The sequence below is a fragment of the Balaenoptera physalus genome, assembly GCF_965194825.1.
Source record: "Balaenoptera physalus genome assembly, chromosome: 20".
Taxonomy (NCBI): Eukaryota; Metazoa; Chordata; class Mammalia; order Artiodactyla; family Balaenopteridae; genus Balaenoptera; species Balaenoptera physalus.
The window spans coordinates 6,896,190-6,912,671 of NC_138901.1; the positions used below are offsets into that span (position 1 = coordinate 6,896,190).

A 16,482-nucleotide genomic window follows, 5' to 3' on the forward strand; every position below is an offset into this window, starting at 1 on the left:
TGTTCCCGTAACCCCTCTCCAGCCTCAGCGACCCTCCCAGTAATTTTCTTTCTCTTCCAATTGAGAATTCTTCCACCCCTTGTAAACATCATGGAACAAAGCAGATTTCTAGAGCTAGCCAAGGTCACGCTCAAAGCTATTTATACCCTTTCTCCCCTTATTTCGCCTGGAGTGCCCTCCCCACAAAACACACACTTTGGTTTCACAGATGCTGTGGGTCTTGGGAGCTGCTGAGCCAGTGTCTTGCACAGGCTTCCGGGCTGAAAGATTAGGAAGGTCTGCCAAAGGTAACCTCTCCCTGTGGTCCCTGGGGAGAGGGCTCCTTAGGGGCCAGAACCTCAAGGGCACAGGAAGAAGCAGTGGCCAACCAAGTGTGGGGCTCCCTGGCACCAGGGAGCGGACCCTTCTCTCTCGGTGTCCCCTCCTAGCCTGCCCCCTACATAGGGCCCCTCCTTACCCCGGTCCTATAGCCCTACCAAGGCTCAGAGCGAGCAGGGGAGGAATCCAGCTGTTTAGTCCTGAGATGAAGTTGGCTGAGGTCCAGATTGACCAGAATGCCCGGCCACCTTTATTCCTTTCCTCCAGATATTCCTCAAAACCCGGGAAAGCAAGCAGGGAAGGTGACCCCCAGGCCCCCCAGCATGAGCTCCCCGCCTCACTGCCCACCCCGCGCCTCCACACTCCAGGCAACTGAGCCACACCCACTGGGCAAGGGCCTGCGCCCTCCCAGCCCCAGGGATGGCCAGCAGAGGCAGGAGAGCCGGGGGTGGGCCCGGAAGGGAGAGCGGGGTGACTGTGCCGGCCGCCCCTCACTGCAGCCCCACCAGCTCTGTGATGGGAGGAGTCTGCACCATGAGCTCCTCGTAGTGGTGGAGAAACAGCCGGAAGCGAGCCAGGTAGGAGTCCTCGTGGTACGGCAGCTGCTTCTCACGGAGGAACTGGGACACCACGGGCTTCACCTGCCAGAAGGTGGGCGGGAGGAGGGGCCGCTGAGCCGGGACTGTGGGCAGGCCCATCCCCACTGGGACCCTTCCTCTGCCCAGCCCGCCGCTCCTGTCTGCTCTGTCCCGTCATGCTCCGGAGGAGCTGAGGGGCTTGGAGAGTTCCCGCCTCCCATTTCCAGCAGGCAAGGGGAAGGGAGGGCTTCTCCCCAGCACCCTTCTCTGGAGCTCCCGAATCTGTGACCGTCCTCCTTTGCACAGGGGGATAAACCACAGCTCCTTTTCACCAAGCACCTACGGTGGGCCCACCATTTCAGATCCATTTCTTCATCTCATCCTCAAAGCCTGTCAACGTAAGCACTACTTAGTCCCATTTTACAGATGACGAACCTGAGGCTCAGAGACATTCAGTTAACTTGCCCAGAGCCACACGGCTAGTAAGAAAACCAGGTGTCTCTGATCAGAAACCCACACTGCTGCCTGTACCCTGGACTGACCTTCCTGGGAACCTCTGACCAGGCCAGTTGGTTAGAGAACCCCGAAGGTGACTCCCCCTCCACCCTGAGACAGTTTCTTCATCCAAGCCCCCCCAGCCCGACCCTCATCTACCTTCAGGCACATGTTGTCGGAGAGCCTGGGGAAGAGGTGGTGCTCCACGTGGCAGCTGATGAGGGAGTGGCCAAACGCCCAGTCCAGCACGGGCAGCCGGGGCAGGTTAAGCACCCCCAGGCTCATCATGTGAATCCGTTGGGGCTTCTTGTCCCGGGAGAACATGGGCAGCCCGATGTGCTGTGACAGACACAAGGGTCACGCCCTGGGGCTGGGCCGGGCAGCCCTGTGCCTCCCCACCCCGCCTCAGGCATCCTCAGCTAGCACCCGGGGACCCGTGGGTTCTTCTGCCTTCCTCACCTCCCACTCCAGCAGGACCCAGTAGAGGCGTGAGGAAGCAGAGGTTCTCCACCCAGCTCCGATGCGACCCTGTCTGTGCCCCTCGCTGAGTCTCACCCGTCTCTGGGTCCCTCTCCCTATCTGTGCAGTGAAGGGCTTGGCCTGGGTGCCTCTCTGATCTCGTGGTCCTCTAAGCCCACGACTGCCCACTGCTGTCCCTCATGTCCCTGTGCCTGCATCCCAAAGAGACCCTTCTCTGCTTTTTTTCACCAGTCAAAATCCTGCTCATGGTTCAAGATCAAGTTTGCGCAGGACAAGTTTGCTTCCCTGGTGGCGCAGTGGTTAAGAATCCGCCTGCCAATGCAGGGGACACGGGTTTGAGCCCTGGTCCGGAATGATCCCACATGCCGCGAAGCAACTAAGCCCGTGCGCCACAATTACTGAGCCCACGTGCCTAGAGCCCGTGCTCCGTAACAAGAGAAGCCACCACAATGAGAAGCCCGCGCACCACAACAAAGAGTAGCCCCCGCTCACTGCAACTAGAGAAAGCCCACGCAGCAATGAGGACCCAATGCAGCCAAAAATAAATAAATAAATAAATGTATTAAAAAAGAAAACAACAACAAAAAAGATGTATAAACGCCTGCTCTGCCAGGCACTGTCCTCGGTCTAGAGGATGCAGAAGCGAACGGGAGCTTCTGCTCTAGCAGGACAAGCAGATGGGACACAACTATGGGATTATGTCATGGGATTCAGTCATTAATGGCAGTGTGGTAAGTGCTGGGATGGTCATATGCAGGATGCTCTAACCCGGGGTCTTCACTGGTCCCGGGAGCAGGGAGGTGACCATCCCTGGAAATGGCCCAGAACTGAGTGCTGAGCTGCTGGCCTCCCATGAAGACCTTCGTCTCCAGCTCCTCCATCTGCCTGCCTCGACACGTGTCTGCCGGGACCACTGCGATGGCCCTTGGGCTTATCACAGTAAGAGCCCTAGAGGTAGGCGCTGGGGTCCTATTCACTTGTGTCCCCACAGAGCTTAATCAAGTAACCTACACATAGAAGCTTCTTAATAAATCTCTGATCTGTGTGTGAATGGCAGCCAGTGTTGAAGAGAAGCTCCTTACCTGGGACCAAAACTCTGTGATGACCCACAGAGAGAAAGGAAGGGAGAGGGTGGGCAGGGGAGGTGGAGGGATGCTTCCTCAGGTGGCCTCTCTCTCCCCCCAGAACCTAGAGCCCAGCCTGGCACCCCGGAGAGCGATCCCTGTAGCCCCCCAGCACTCAGGGTGGGGGAAGGCCTCACCTGGAAGATGTTGACGTGAAGGTAAGGGTGGGCCAGCAGGGATCTGGTGATGAGCATGCAAGCCAGGGCTGAGCTGGGGCTCTGGAAGCCAGACACATTCAGGAGCAGCCAGTAGTGAGAATAAAGGCCCAGGGAAATCAGGCCAAGCGTCCGCAGGGCCGTCCTGAGCTCCACCTCTCTCAGCCGTTCTGCCAGAAGGGGCGAGAAATAGAGGGAGGGGTCGGCAAGTTTCCGATCCAACATGAGTTGGCTCCCTGGTGGCTCAATAGTGCAAACTAGGGTGACCGAGGTGTTCAGTTCATCCATACACAGACCTGAAAAGTAGGTTCGCCCATTTTCTTTTCTTTTTTTTTTTTTTGGCCGCGCGGCTTGCAGGATCTTAGTTCCCTGACCAGGGATCAAACTCAGGCCCCAGCAGTGAAAGCACCGAGTCCTAACCACTGGGCCTTCAGGGAATTCCCTTTTTTTTTTTTTTTTTTTGGTTCACCCATTTAATGGATGAAAAAACAGAGCATTAAGCAACGTGACCAAGGTCAGTCTGATAGTAAGTGGTGGCCTGGGACTTGAGCCCAGGTCTGGCTGTCCCCTAGCCCCTGCTCTTTCCACCGTATGATATTGCTCCTATGATACTAAAAATTATAACATGCAATAGAGTGTGAGGCATTTAGAAAGCATTTTTACATCTATGACCTCATTATGCTTTCACACCATCCTTTTTTTTTTTTTTTAGAAAAAAAGTATTTAATAAACAACACAAGTGAATGTTTATAACATGATCAGTGATTATTAAATAGACAACAAGATGATGGTAAATGAGGCTTGTAAATCAAATATAAAGAGTAAAGGTTATTCATTTATTTATTTAGGCATTTGATGCCTTCCCATGCAACTTTCTAGTCTTCTCAGGTAGCCACAGAGTTTTTTAAACTCTTATTTTATTTTACTGTGGTAAGAACACTTAACATGAGATTTATCCACATAGGTTTTAAAGTGTGTGATACAGTACTGTTGTCTATGGGTGCAGTGTTATATAGCAAACCTCTAGAATTTATTCATTTTGCATAACTGAAACTTCATGCTCATTGAACAGGGACTTTCCATGTTCCCCTCCTCTCAGCCCCTGGTACCACCATTCTATTCTTTGCTTCAATGAGTTTGACTACTTTAGATACCTCATATAATAAGTGGAATTGTTTCACACCATCTTTGACGAGCAGGTAAGAACCTGAGGTTCAGAGAGGTTAAGTTACCTGCCTGTGGTCACCAGCCAGTAAGTGGCAGAGCCAGACTTGGCCCCAGGACCAAGGTTCCTTCCACCCTGCCTGGCTGTCTCAGAAAGTTTCTGTCCGGTCTTAACTCAGGGCTTCTCACTTCCTCCATGAAGCCAGGAGAGGAAGGAAGGAAAGGGGGAACGAGATCTTTGCAGGGCCCAGGCCTGGCATACTCACCGACAGCCACCAGCGGGGTTATGATGGGGATCAAGAGGGGAGCGAGGAACATGTAGACGTAGCGGTTGAGGCAGGGCAGCCTCCACGTGCTCGAGTCCCCCAGGCCCAGCACGTTGGTGTAGCCATGGTGCATCTTGACGTGTCCGTACTTGGCGTGCTCTGCAGCGAAGGACGTGCATACCTAGAGGAGGGAGCCAGAAAGGGCGCTGGGGTCCGTATCAGGCACAGGCGAGCAAAGCAGGCTCTTCGGAGCCTTGAAAACACCCTCCCTCCCCAGACCACGCATTTCCAGGGCCTTCCTGCCTTCCACCCACAGCTCATCAGCCTTGACCATCAACTCTCAGGGATCCACGACCACAGAGTGGCAGCCAGTCAAAGCAACTGCGTCCACTTGGCGTGCAAAGCAGTTGGCGTGCACAGCCCCCCGTGATTGCAGCCTGCAAGCCTGAGGATTGGACACACTGCAGGTAAAGCTCCTGGCATGTGTTGCCAATTACTTTGTGAGTGTTTATCTTTGAAACATCTGTACCTTCGTAACACTGCTTTGCATTCTGGGCCCACAGCAGTGGGGGGAGGGGTGCAGGAGTGGTCTGGGGGCGAAGAAAGGCCATCTTCTGAACTGTCCATGAGGGTTCCCTGGTGGGGGCCAAGAGTCCACTTCTTCCTAGGGGGTGACTCTTCTCTGGCGTGACCCCCTGTGGGATTCTCTGAAGCTGGCAGTGAGCAGCAGCAGCTCTGACTCCAAGAGCAGTCATTCTGAATGTAAAAGAGGCGCTAAGGTGTTTCTTATGCAAATATATGCAAATGAACATGCAGCTATCAGCCTCTTCCAATATTTTATCCAAGCCAGAAGATGTTCCTAATTTTATTGAAGATGCTGCCTGCCTGTTTCCAGGAGGACGTGAAGGGTTTCCCAATGCCAGTCACTGTGAGCCCCATACAGACAGCAGAACACACTCAGCATTCTGCACATTACACATGTAACTCATTAATCTTAAGCCTGGCGGGGTGGGGGAGGGTTATTATTATTATTATTATTATCAGTGCTCTTATTATTCACAGCTGACAGAGCAGAAACTGAGATAGAGGCCACATGCCCACCCCAGCTCACTCAGCTAAGTAGGTGGCAGAAGTGGGATTTGAACCCTGGTTCCATCCAAGATAAGGCATAAAACCCCTGGGATGAGTCACTTACTGCAACAGAGCATGAACCCAGGCTTGGAGTCCGGGCAGCAGAGACAAAACCACGAGAAGACAGATAAGGAACGACACTGTCTTCCCACTGTCTGCAGAGACTCTCTCCCTTGGAACGAAATGAAGCCAAAAAGTAGGATATGATGTCACAACGGCCGTTTCACAACAGACAGGGGAAGATAGTCAAACCAACACTGTATGGGCCCCTCTCGAGGCAGAGGATGTGAAGGTAAATGCTGATTCAGCGACAGTGTGCCTGTGGAGTTCACAAAAACAGGAGAGGTGCTTTGCTCTCAGATGATGTAACCCACAGAGGGGTGGGTTTGCTCTCTGGTTTCGTAACCTTGCAAAGGGACAGAACCTGGGGGAGGCTGCAGAAGGTGGGCAGGTAACCTGTCAATTAAAGTGATGTCTCTTCCAGGCCTGCTGGTCTGGAAGGACCTGCTGCTCAAGAGGGCCAGGCAGTTGGTTTAACAAAGGGGCCTCCGCCGGGGTCTGCCAGGACCTCCTCAGAGGCCAGGCTGCCTCTGTCCAAGGCCTGCAAGTGTGTTTTGAATCTCACGGTTCTGTAACCAGAAGAAGCGACTTTTTTTTTTTTTTTAATAAATTTATTTATTTATTTATTTTTGGCTGTGTTGGGTCTTCGTTGCTGCATGCAGGCTTTCTCTAGTTGCGGCGAGCAGGGGCTACTCTTCCTTGCAGTGCGCGGGCTTCTCATTGTAGTGGCTTCTCTTGTCGCACAGCATGGGCTCTAGGCACATGGTCTCAGTAGTTGCGGCTCACGGGCTCTAGAACGCAGGCTCAGTAGTTGTGGCACACGGGCTTAATTGCTCCGCGGCATGTAGGATCTTCCCAGGCCAGGACTCGAACCTGTGTCTCCTGCATTGGCAGGCGGATTCTTAACCACTGTGCCACCAGGGAAGCCCGAAGCGACTGTTTTTAATTGCTCCTTCCTCGTACTTCTGCTCTTAGGGCCAATCCTGTCTGCATTGCTTCTTTCTTCAAGAAACATCAGCTGAATGCAGCGATCTGCTCTTCCTTCTGGCCCAAGCTCCACATCTCCTTGCTGACCACACTTTGAGTAGCAAGGCCAGAAACAACCTGGGGCCTGAACCCTACTAAGCCTGGTAAGAACTTGACCCTCAGGGGCCTGGTAGGGCCAGGTGCTTAGCCACGTGCCCAGACGCGGGAATGGGGGGCGGGGGCGGGGATGAGCCACCTGTGTGGTCCGACGTAACACATGATTTGTGACTCAGCACAGGCTTCCAGAGTCTGTGCGCTTTGCCTTTTTATATAACTAAGAAGAGATTTGAGGCTGTTTCTATAAGACTGGAATTCTCCCTCCCATCTAGATGTTCTTTCCAGAACAAGAAGGAACGTGGTGGGTTTGGGAGAAGGAGAGATTGGACGTGGACTGCGGTGTGTCTCACTTGCACCCATAAGGGGGCGGGAGGATGTAGCCACGTGCTACAGACGATCCTGCCGTACAGGATTACTTACAGGTCTCACCCAAGAGGCTCTACCATCCAGACCCAGAGAAAGTTCCAGAAGCTTCTTGACATCGCTACCCTCTGTACCCTCAGGAAGACTAAAGAGCCTAGACCCCTTAGCCGCACTCAGGCTCTGCAAGTGGCCAGAGTGTGTGCGGGGCGGATGTCAGTATAATTCCTCTGGACATACCCTCTCAGCTAAAATCAGAGGCCCCAGACCTCTCATTCATTCATTTAGTTGTTTTTTCACTTAGGCATGCTCAGACCCCTGCCAGCAGCCAAAGGTGGTTACCTAATATTCTCCTCTTTTATTTTTTAAACAAACAATACTTTGCAGGATTAAAAACCATCATTATAAGATTATGACACAAAGTTGGGTTTCATTATAAGATTATGACACAAAGTTGGGTTTCGCATTGGTCACTTTACTGGATTGGAAGGGGAGGGGCAGGACGAGGCAGGTGATGGGCCGGAGGCTGTAGGTGTGGCCACTGAGAGAGGTGAGGAGTGGAAGAGTAGGGATGGAGGGTGGGATCTGGGGGAAGGGTGAGGAGTGGGGGGAGGAGGAGGCGTCAAGACAAGGGCCAAGTTTCCAGCTCAAGGCCTGGGGCATGGTGGGGCCGCTCCAGAGATGGGGCAGGAGAAGAGGGCCACAGGCATGGACCAGGTGAGAAGGAGGGGCGGGGGGTCGTCGCAGCGGCAGCATCCCTCAGGCACGAGGGACTCCGGGCTGGTGTCTGCCCAGCTTCCATTCCTCCCTCCAGACCCTCTCTCACTGACCCCCGGGCTGAGCAGCCCCTTCACACTGGCTTCAGAGTTTGCGGGGGGCTCCACAGGCCTCAGCAGTTGGTTTGTCAGATAAAGTACAGGGCACCCACATAAATCAGAATCTCAGATAAACAACCAATCATTTTTTATCAACATATATCCCAAACACTGCCTTCATTTCTTGTTTATCTGAAGACCAAAGTTCACTGGGCATCCTGGATTTTTTTTTTTTTTTTTTTGGCTGTGTTGGGTCTTCATTGCTGTGCACAGGCTTTCTGTAGTTGTGGCGAACGGGGGCTACCCTTTGTTGAGGTGCACGGGCTTCTCATTGTGGCGGCTTCTCTTTGTTGCAGAGCACGGGCTCTAGGCATGCAGGCTTCAGTAGTTGTGGCACGCGGGCTCAGTAGTGTCTTGCGGGCTCTAGAGCGCAGGCTCAGTAGTTGTGGCACACGGGCTTAGTTGCTCCGCGGCACGTGGGATCTTCCCAGACCAGGCATCGATCCTGTGTCCCCTGCATTGGCAGGCGGATTCTTAACCACTGCACCACCAGGGAAGTCCCGCATCCTGGATTTTTATTTGCTACATCTGGCAGCCCTACTCAGTGAGAACACAAGTCCCTGAGCGCGAGTCCTCGGGTACCACGCGGGCTCTCCTGCTAACAGTGACGTGTTAGCACCTTTGGATAACAGAGGGGCCGCGGTGAGGGCGGAAGCCAGGGGAGCCTGGAGCGCCTCGTCCTGCTGGGAGCGGCCTGGATGTGGTCGGGCCGATCCTATCAAGCGGCTCTCATGAAATTCTTTCCCTTTTCAGGCCTCGTCCCTAGAAACTCCCAGCTCCTCTGCTTGGCCCATGGGCCTCCTTGTCCCCTTTTCTCCAGAGTCCCCATGAGATTCTAGTGACTCCAGGTTTCTGTGGGTCCCTCATGCACTATGCTCTTCCCAGATCCGTGCCTTTATCTGTACCTCTGCTCAGCCTGCAGCCACCTTCCCGCTTCTGGGCCTGGAAGCAGGAGCCCTGTCCTGTCAGTGTCTCCTCTGGACACTCTCACCAGGGGTTCTCGGCACTATTGACATTTGGGACCAACACTGTCTCAGCCCCCAAAAGCTCCGCAGCAAACCCAGCCTCCCTCCAATCTCCCCTCCCAACTGGGCAGCCACTGGGCCCCTGGGAGCAGCCCCACCCTTTTCCCTCCAAGCCCCTCCCCCTAGGGACACTCCTCAGACTAAGTGCTGCCACCCACAGACGACCACCTGATCCTGCTCCCGGGTCCTCGGCCTCTGGGGGCCAGTGAGCAAGCCCACCCAGAGGCAAGCCTTTAGAGACCCTCAGGAGTTGGAATCACCACGAGAACCCTTAAAAGTACATTTTGCAAATCTGCACATGTGATAAAATGGCACAAACACACACACACACACACACACACCAAGGTCAAAGTCCTGGGTTTGCTGTTGAATGACATTTACATAAATGTAACTATCGGGGGAAACTGGTGAAGGATCCACTGGACCTCTGTCCTCTCTGATCTATTTTTGCAATGTCCTATGAATCTATAATTTTTTCAAAAATAAAAAGGTTTGTTTTTTTTTTTAAGTATATTTTGTACTGCAGATCTGAGTTTGCCTGCTAAACCTTTTAATTAAAAAACTTAAAAATCACAGCGGTGAAAACTCAGATTACCACCCCTCGGGGGCAGGAGGGGCTGAACAGAAAGAAGATCAGAGGCGGCCCAGAGGATAACGGCCACCCTGAACTCGTGGCAAGAGAGCATTCGAGCATCATGACCACGCTGGGGGTTCTCGGCTCTGTTTCCACCACCACCACACGGGACTGGAACGAAGGTGATGGCATTTCCCTGGGTGACACCCCTCCCCCTGGGCAGAGCTGGCCTGTGCTCTCTGTGGACCATCTGTGACTCCACCCCCGTAGCACAAAGCCGACTTCAGAAGGACGGTTTGAAGTTGAGACACAGTGGAACCTAGTAACTGGTACAGCCTGTTCGCTCCTACTCAGGGGAGCATCTTGATAGTGAGTGACTTGCAAGGGAGTCCCTAAAGCCCTCTTGACTGCAGGAGTTAATCTTTCCCAACTAAAAATAGAGTTGTCATATGATCCTGCAATCCCATTCCTGGGCATGTGTCTGGAGAAAACTATAATTCGAAAAGATACATGCACTCCAATGTTCATTGCAGCACTATTTACAATAGTCAAAACAGGGTAACAACCTAAATGCCCAGTGACACGTGAATGGATAAAGAAGATGTGGTATATATATACTATGAAATACTACTCAGCCATAAAAAAAGAATGAAATAATGCCATTTGCAGCCACATGGATGGACCTAGAGATTATCATACTAAGTGAAGTAAGTCAGAACGAGAAAGACAGATACCGGGCTTCCCTGGTGGCGCAGTGGTTGAGAATCTGCCTGCCAATGCAGGGGACACGGGTTCGAGCCCTGGTCTGGGAAGATCCCACATGCCGCGGAGCGACTAGGCCCGTGAGCCACAATTACTGAGCCTGCGCGTCTGGAGCCTGTGCTCCGCAACAAGAGAGGCCGCGATAGTTAGAGGCCTGCGCACCGCGATGAAGAGTGGTCCCCGCTTGCCACAACTAGAGAAAGCCCTCGCACAGAAACGAAGACCCAACACAGCCATTTAAATAAATAAATAAATAAATAAAAAGACTTTTAAAAAAAAAAAAAAAAAAGAAAGACAGATACCATACGATATCACTTATATGTGGAATCTAAAATGTGACACAAATGAACTTATCTACGAAACAGAAACAGACTCACAGGCGTAGAGAACAGACTGTGGTTGCCAAGGGGGAGGGGGGAGTGAGGGAAGGATAGATTGGGAGTTAGGGATTAACAGATGCAAACTATTATACATAGCATGGATAAACAACAAGGTCCTACTGTATAGCACTGGGAACTATATTCAGTATCCTGTGATAAACCATAATGGAAAAGAATATGAAAAAGAATGTGTGTGTGTATACATATATATATATATATATATATATATATATATATATATATATATATATATATATATGGAAAACTGAATCACTTTGCTGTATAGTAGAAATTAACACAACATTGTAAATCAACTATACTTCAATAAGATAAATTTTAAAAAAACCTTTCCCAAGCTTCAGTACTTAAACCATGGGGGCCTGCCCACCCCAGCCTGCCCCCCATATTCCTGTGGCCTTTGACTGGCAGTCCCCAAGAATATAACTAGTAGTCCCTATGACATAGCCCAGGCCAGGGTAATCAGTGGGCAAGGTAGAGGGTCAGAAGTACACTGGTAGGGGAAATGGAACATTCTGGGGTAGCCTGGAAATGGGTCTTCAGAGGGAAGTCCATCCTGGTGTGGGTGAACTCCCTGGCGTATGATTTTGGATACTTCTGCAGAGAAACAACGGCCACCTGGATGTCAACCACCCCCTCCATCCTGCCCGCTCCTCCCCTCAGATCTGATGCGTCAGAGTGACCTGTCTCACCCCCAGCGCTTGACAGCACACCTTCAGACAAACCAGGCAAAAGCTGGGTGCCCCAGGAAAGCCAGTGACATTCAGCTGACACCTGAGGCTGCAACTAGCGGACTAGATTCTTCTATAGTGATGCTGCCTCCTGAGGGTCACGGTTTGGGAAGAGCACAGGCAGCCAACAAGAGGAGGATTACAGAGAGACAACAGGACGTGGCACACGGGGAGAGCCAGGGATCCACGAGGGTCCCAGGTCGTCCACTGAGATCCTGCACGTCGAGAGCTGGTCCTTTGCGTGATGCAAAGGACACGTGGTGGTCCAGGGCCTCAACAAACAGCCCCGTCAACACACACACACACACAAACACACACACACACACACACACACACACACACACAGCTCCACTGAGCTTTGCATAAGTTGGTCAACCTTTCAGTGAAAAATAAACCGCTAACAAACAAAACAAAACAAATAACAACAAAAATCACTAATCCTGGGACTAGCCTGGTGGTCCGGTGGGTAAGACTCCACGCTCCCAATGCAGGGGGCCTGGCTTCGATCCCTGGTTGGGGAACTAGATCCTGCATGCCACAACTAAGAGTCCGCATGCTTCAACTAAGATCCCGAGTGCCACAACTAAGACCCCGCGCAGCCAAAATAAATAAATAAAATTTTTTTTTTAAATTACTAACCCTTTCCTTGCAGTTGACTGTGTTCCCTCCAGAGGAAAAAAAAAAAAAGAAACTTGTTACTTCGAAGCAAACATTGAAGAGTCAGGCCCAAACCCTAAATGAAGATCTAGGATGTCTCGTTTAATCCTCATGCTGGCTTCACACGGGAGGTAATGTTATTATTCTCATTTATTAGGTGAGGAAACTAACACTTAGATGCTGGTCCAAAGGCAGCCATTGTGTCCAAAGTGTCCCTGACACTGTCCCCTGCCTGGCGGACAAGACCAAGGACTCCACTCGCCCCACCCATGCCATGGGCTGAGGAGGTGTTGCCACCCCTCCTTCTCACTGGGAGCTGGATCTGCCCCAGAGGGTGCCCAGAGCCATGCCTTGATGGGGGCATGGAAAAGTGGAGGCCTCCCACTCAGGTTGGCCTTCTGAGAAATCTGTGACCTGCCCGCAGCTGATTGCAGCATAGCAGCCTCTGTCACAACACGGGTGTGGCAGCCAAGCCCCCCCCCACTGTGGGGGGGCTCACCCACCTCTAGGCTGTGACCCTCCTGCAGCTGGCTCTTCCCTGGACCTTGTCCCCCCATCACCTGCAGGGTCATCGTCAACAAATTTTGAGTTCAGCCCTGTGCCAGGAGCTAAAGGGACAAAGAGGCAAAGACGAGGCCACTGCCCTGGGTCCCAGGGGACAAGAGGAGGTGCAACCACAAGGCTGCCTGGGTCCTTCAGGGTGGGCCACGCGCTCTGTTCGCCTGGAGCCCTCCAGCTGGGGAGCCTGGGAAGACTCCTTCTCAGCTGCCCCCAGGCCCCTGGGACTCAGTACGGCTTTGTCAAATCCACAGAGAGCTAACCCTCCCTCTCGTGTCCCATGTGACTGCCTAACATGCCCGGTTCCTCCCCTGCCTGTGACGACAAACTTAGGGGGCATCTGACCCTGGCTCCAGGGTTGGGCCTGCACCTTAGAGTCTGGTTGGGACCAGTGCCCAGGGGTCCCCGGGAAGGAGAGTGTCTTGAAATGGACCCTGAGGACCCATTGGTTCCCCCATGTCCTTGGCACTTTAGAAATGTGTGCAAGGGACTTCCCTGGTGGTTCAGTGGCTAAGACTCCACGCTCCCAATGCAGGGGGCCTGGGTTCGATCCCTGGTCAGGGAACTAGATCCCACACGCTGCAAGTAACCGTGCAGCCAAGTAAATAAATAAATCCTAAAAAAAAAAAAAAAAAAGAAAAAGAAATGTGTGCAGGTGGGAGAGATGGGTTTGGGGAAAATGAGGGCAATGGAGAGTTCTGGGCAGGAAATGCTTCCTCTCACCCAACCGATGCAGTATAATTTTATAAAACATCGTGTGTGTGTGTGTGTGTGTGTGTGTGTGTGTGTGTGTGTGTGTGTGTGTATGTACAGTTACGTAGAGTTTTATAAAGTTATATAACTTTATTAAAAGTTAATAACTGAGGGACTTCCCTGGCAGTCCAGTGGTTAAGACTCCGCACTTCCACTGCAGGGGGCACGGGTTCGATCCCTAGTCAGGGAACTAAGATCCCGCATACCACGAGGCAAGGCCAATAAATAAATAAAAGCTCTTTTAAAAAGTTAATAATTGAGTTAATTGGTCATGGTAACCAGTTCCTGGCAAAAAAGGGCTGTTTTTGGTACCAGCTTTCATATTAGTTCATAAGGGACCTGGGTGGCCACGGGAGAGGCCGCCTGGAAAGGAGGGAAGGGGCTCTCAGAAGAACTGGGAGACCTGAGACCAGTCCAGAGAGAAGGGCAACGTGGCCAGAAACCTTTGCCTTCCTGACCGTGCCCATAGGCTGAGGCAGCATGGGGAGGGGGTGGAAGCAGGGGGGCCAAGGGTCAGGAGAGAGGAGGCGCCTTCCTGGTACAGCCCTGGGGAAGCAGGGGGCTTCTAGGATGGCTTGGCCATTGCCAGGTGTCGGGAGATGGCAGAGCTGGGGTGCTGTGACACCAGTCCCCTGCTTGCCTGCCCTTTGGTCCGTGGTTCACATCCTAAACCCTGATTGCAAAACCAGGAGGCCCCGAAGGTGTAGCCAGGACCTGCCAACCACAGGTGTCCTGGTGGGAGGAGGAAGCTCTACCACCCTTGGCCCAGGGCTGCAGAGAGGCGAGCCGGTGCCCCCAGGAGAAACGGGTGCTCAGACCACATCGGCTGCCACAGTTAAATACTCATCATTCCTCATGCAGCCCTCTACCCTCTCAAGGGCTTGGGGACGTGCACACACACAGACACACACCCACCGTAGTGAAGGCTGCACACTTGGGCCCACAGACCACAGCTGCAGCTGCCGGCCCTCGAGGGCACACACAGCTGCACACACCTGGATTCTCACACACAGTACCAGCAGCTGCTCCCACCCAGTCCCAGGCTCACCTCCACAAAGAAAAGCACCCAGATCTTGCTCCAGCGTTTGGACTCGGTGAGGGCACCATGAGTGGCAAGGTGGCTGCCCTTGACGGTGAGCGTGTAGTGGCACACACCCAGGATGGCGATGCCCAGGGCAAAGACCAGGAGATTCTCAGAGCGCAGGCACAGGAACCCTGCATGGAGAAGGGAGAGTTGGTGTAGGGGGAGCAGTAAGGGCAGGGCCTTTCTCTGGTTCTTGGAGATCTGGGCCCAAACAACCCAGCCCGCACCCCTGGGAGCCCAGGCCAAAGCAGGCCCAGTCCTGAGGACTGCCACAGACAGCGGTGAGGCAGGTCCCATGATGGCCTGAGGGGCACGGGTTGGCTCTCTCTACCGGATTTGGGACAAAACAGCCCCACTGACTCACCAAGGAGACGCTGGGAGTCTTGATTCTCCACCCCAGCCAGAGGAGCGATGGTGTGGAGGGCATGGTGGGGGGTCCAGGCCAGGAGAAGTCCAGGGAACGCTCCCATCCTCCCTCTCACTCCCCTCACCCCATCCCTGGTGTCCCCTTGGAGCATCCTCTCCTTCCCAGGCCACCTCATCCCTCCCTGCCTCTCCTTGACTCGGCTCAACTTTCTCCTCCACTGCCCTTCGTGCCATCAGGGCTCCTCTGGGGACACAGGCAGGACACCCCAACTAGACTTTCGGGGTTGACCCTCTGTCCTGGGGTCCCGGGCACGCGCCGTCTACCCCACCCCGCCGCCCCCCAGCCCTCTCCGTCTCCCTCCCCCGCCTCCCACCGCCCCCATCCCAGCCGGGCCCCTGATCGCCCTGGCCCCGTGTCCCTCACCGGGTGGCAAGGCGAGGAGGTTGAGCGCAAGGATGGCGCAGTCCACGCCGTGGCGCTCCCACCACGAGCTCACCCTCACCACGTCCTGGACCCGCACCTCCAGCTCGCCCAGCAGCGCCTCGGCCCCGCCGCTCGCACAGAGCGCGCCCCGCGCCGGTTCCATGGGCTCCGCGCGCCGGGCTCGGCGCCCGCGGAGGACTCGGAGGACCCGGAGCGTCTGCGGCGCCGGGCGGGCCAGACGCAGAGCGCGAGCTGGGGCGGGCCGGGGCGGAGTCACGCGCGCGGCTGGAATCACCCGCCCCGCCCCCCCCCCCCCCCCCCGGTGTCTGGGCGCGTGCCGGGCGCCCGGGCTCCTCCTGCCGCGCGCGGCGGCGACCCGGCCCGGGGCCACCCTCCTGGCGGGCAGGATCAGAATCGCCGCAGGAGGAGCGCGCAGATGCGCGGGGGTGGGGAGGCCAGCCGGAGCCAGAAGCAGCTCGCGGTCCAGCGGCCCGGCGGGGGCGGGGCGGGGGCACAGAGACCCCAGGGGAGACCCCCGAGGGCCTTCCCTGATTGCCTATCTCAAATAACTCCCTCGCGTTCTCCCGGACCCCGCACCCCGCTCGGGTTTGTGGTACCATTTTTATCCCATAGCGTAAGTATTTTTCTCAGTAGCACTTAGCGGCCTCTCCCACACAAGACACGGACATTTGTTCCCTGTCTCCACCGACAGACTGGACGCTGGTGCCGACAGGCCTCACTTTGCCGATTTTGCTCAAGCTGTATCTTCAGTACCTTAAACAGTGCACGAAAATATTTTTGAATTCGTGGGACAGAAAATTCAAGGCGTCACTCTACCCAGACCAGTGGGGTAGTGGGGGCACCCCTTCGAATCCGGCTTTAGCAGCGGTGACCCGTGGAGCGTTGGCTCCCCAGCCCGGTGGCTTTGGGGGTGAGAAGGGATAGCTATAGAGAAAACACGTTCAGAGCTCACCATTCCAGGTGGGGTCCCTCTGCAGTGCCGCTCACTGGGGGGCGGTGCCCGGGTCTGAAGGCCAAGGCAAACAGCCCCCAAGACTTGG

General features: G+C 54.2%; 1 protein-coding gene across 1 annotated transcript; it reads right to left on the reverse strand.

Moving 5' to 3' along the window:
• Positions 1 to 511: 511 nt before the first annotated feature.
• On the reverse strand, positions 512 to 15,661 carry FADS6 (fatty acid desaturase 6). The gene is made up of 6 exons (XM_082440557.1): positions 15,422 to 15,661; positions 14,596 to 14,762; positions 4,581 to 4,761; positions 3,133 to 3,320; positions 1,551 to 1,730; positions 512 to 959 (listed from the first exon to the last, which is right to left on the reverse strand). Exons 1-6 carry the CDS (start codon positions 15,582 to 15,584, stop codon positions 810 to 812), a joined length of 1,029 nt encoding a protein of 342 aa, XP_082296683.1. The 5' UTR covers positions 15,585 to 15,661; the 3' UTR covers positions 512 to 809.
• Between the last annotated feature and the right edge of the window lie 821 nt (positions 15,662 to 16,482).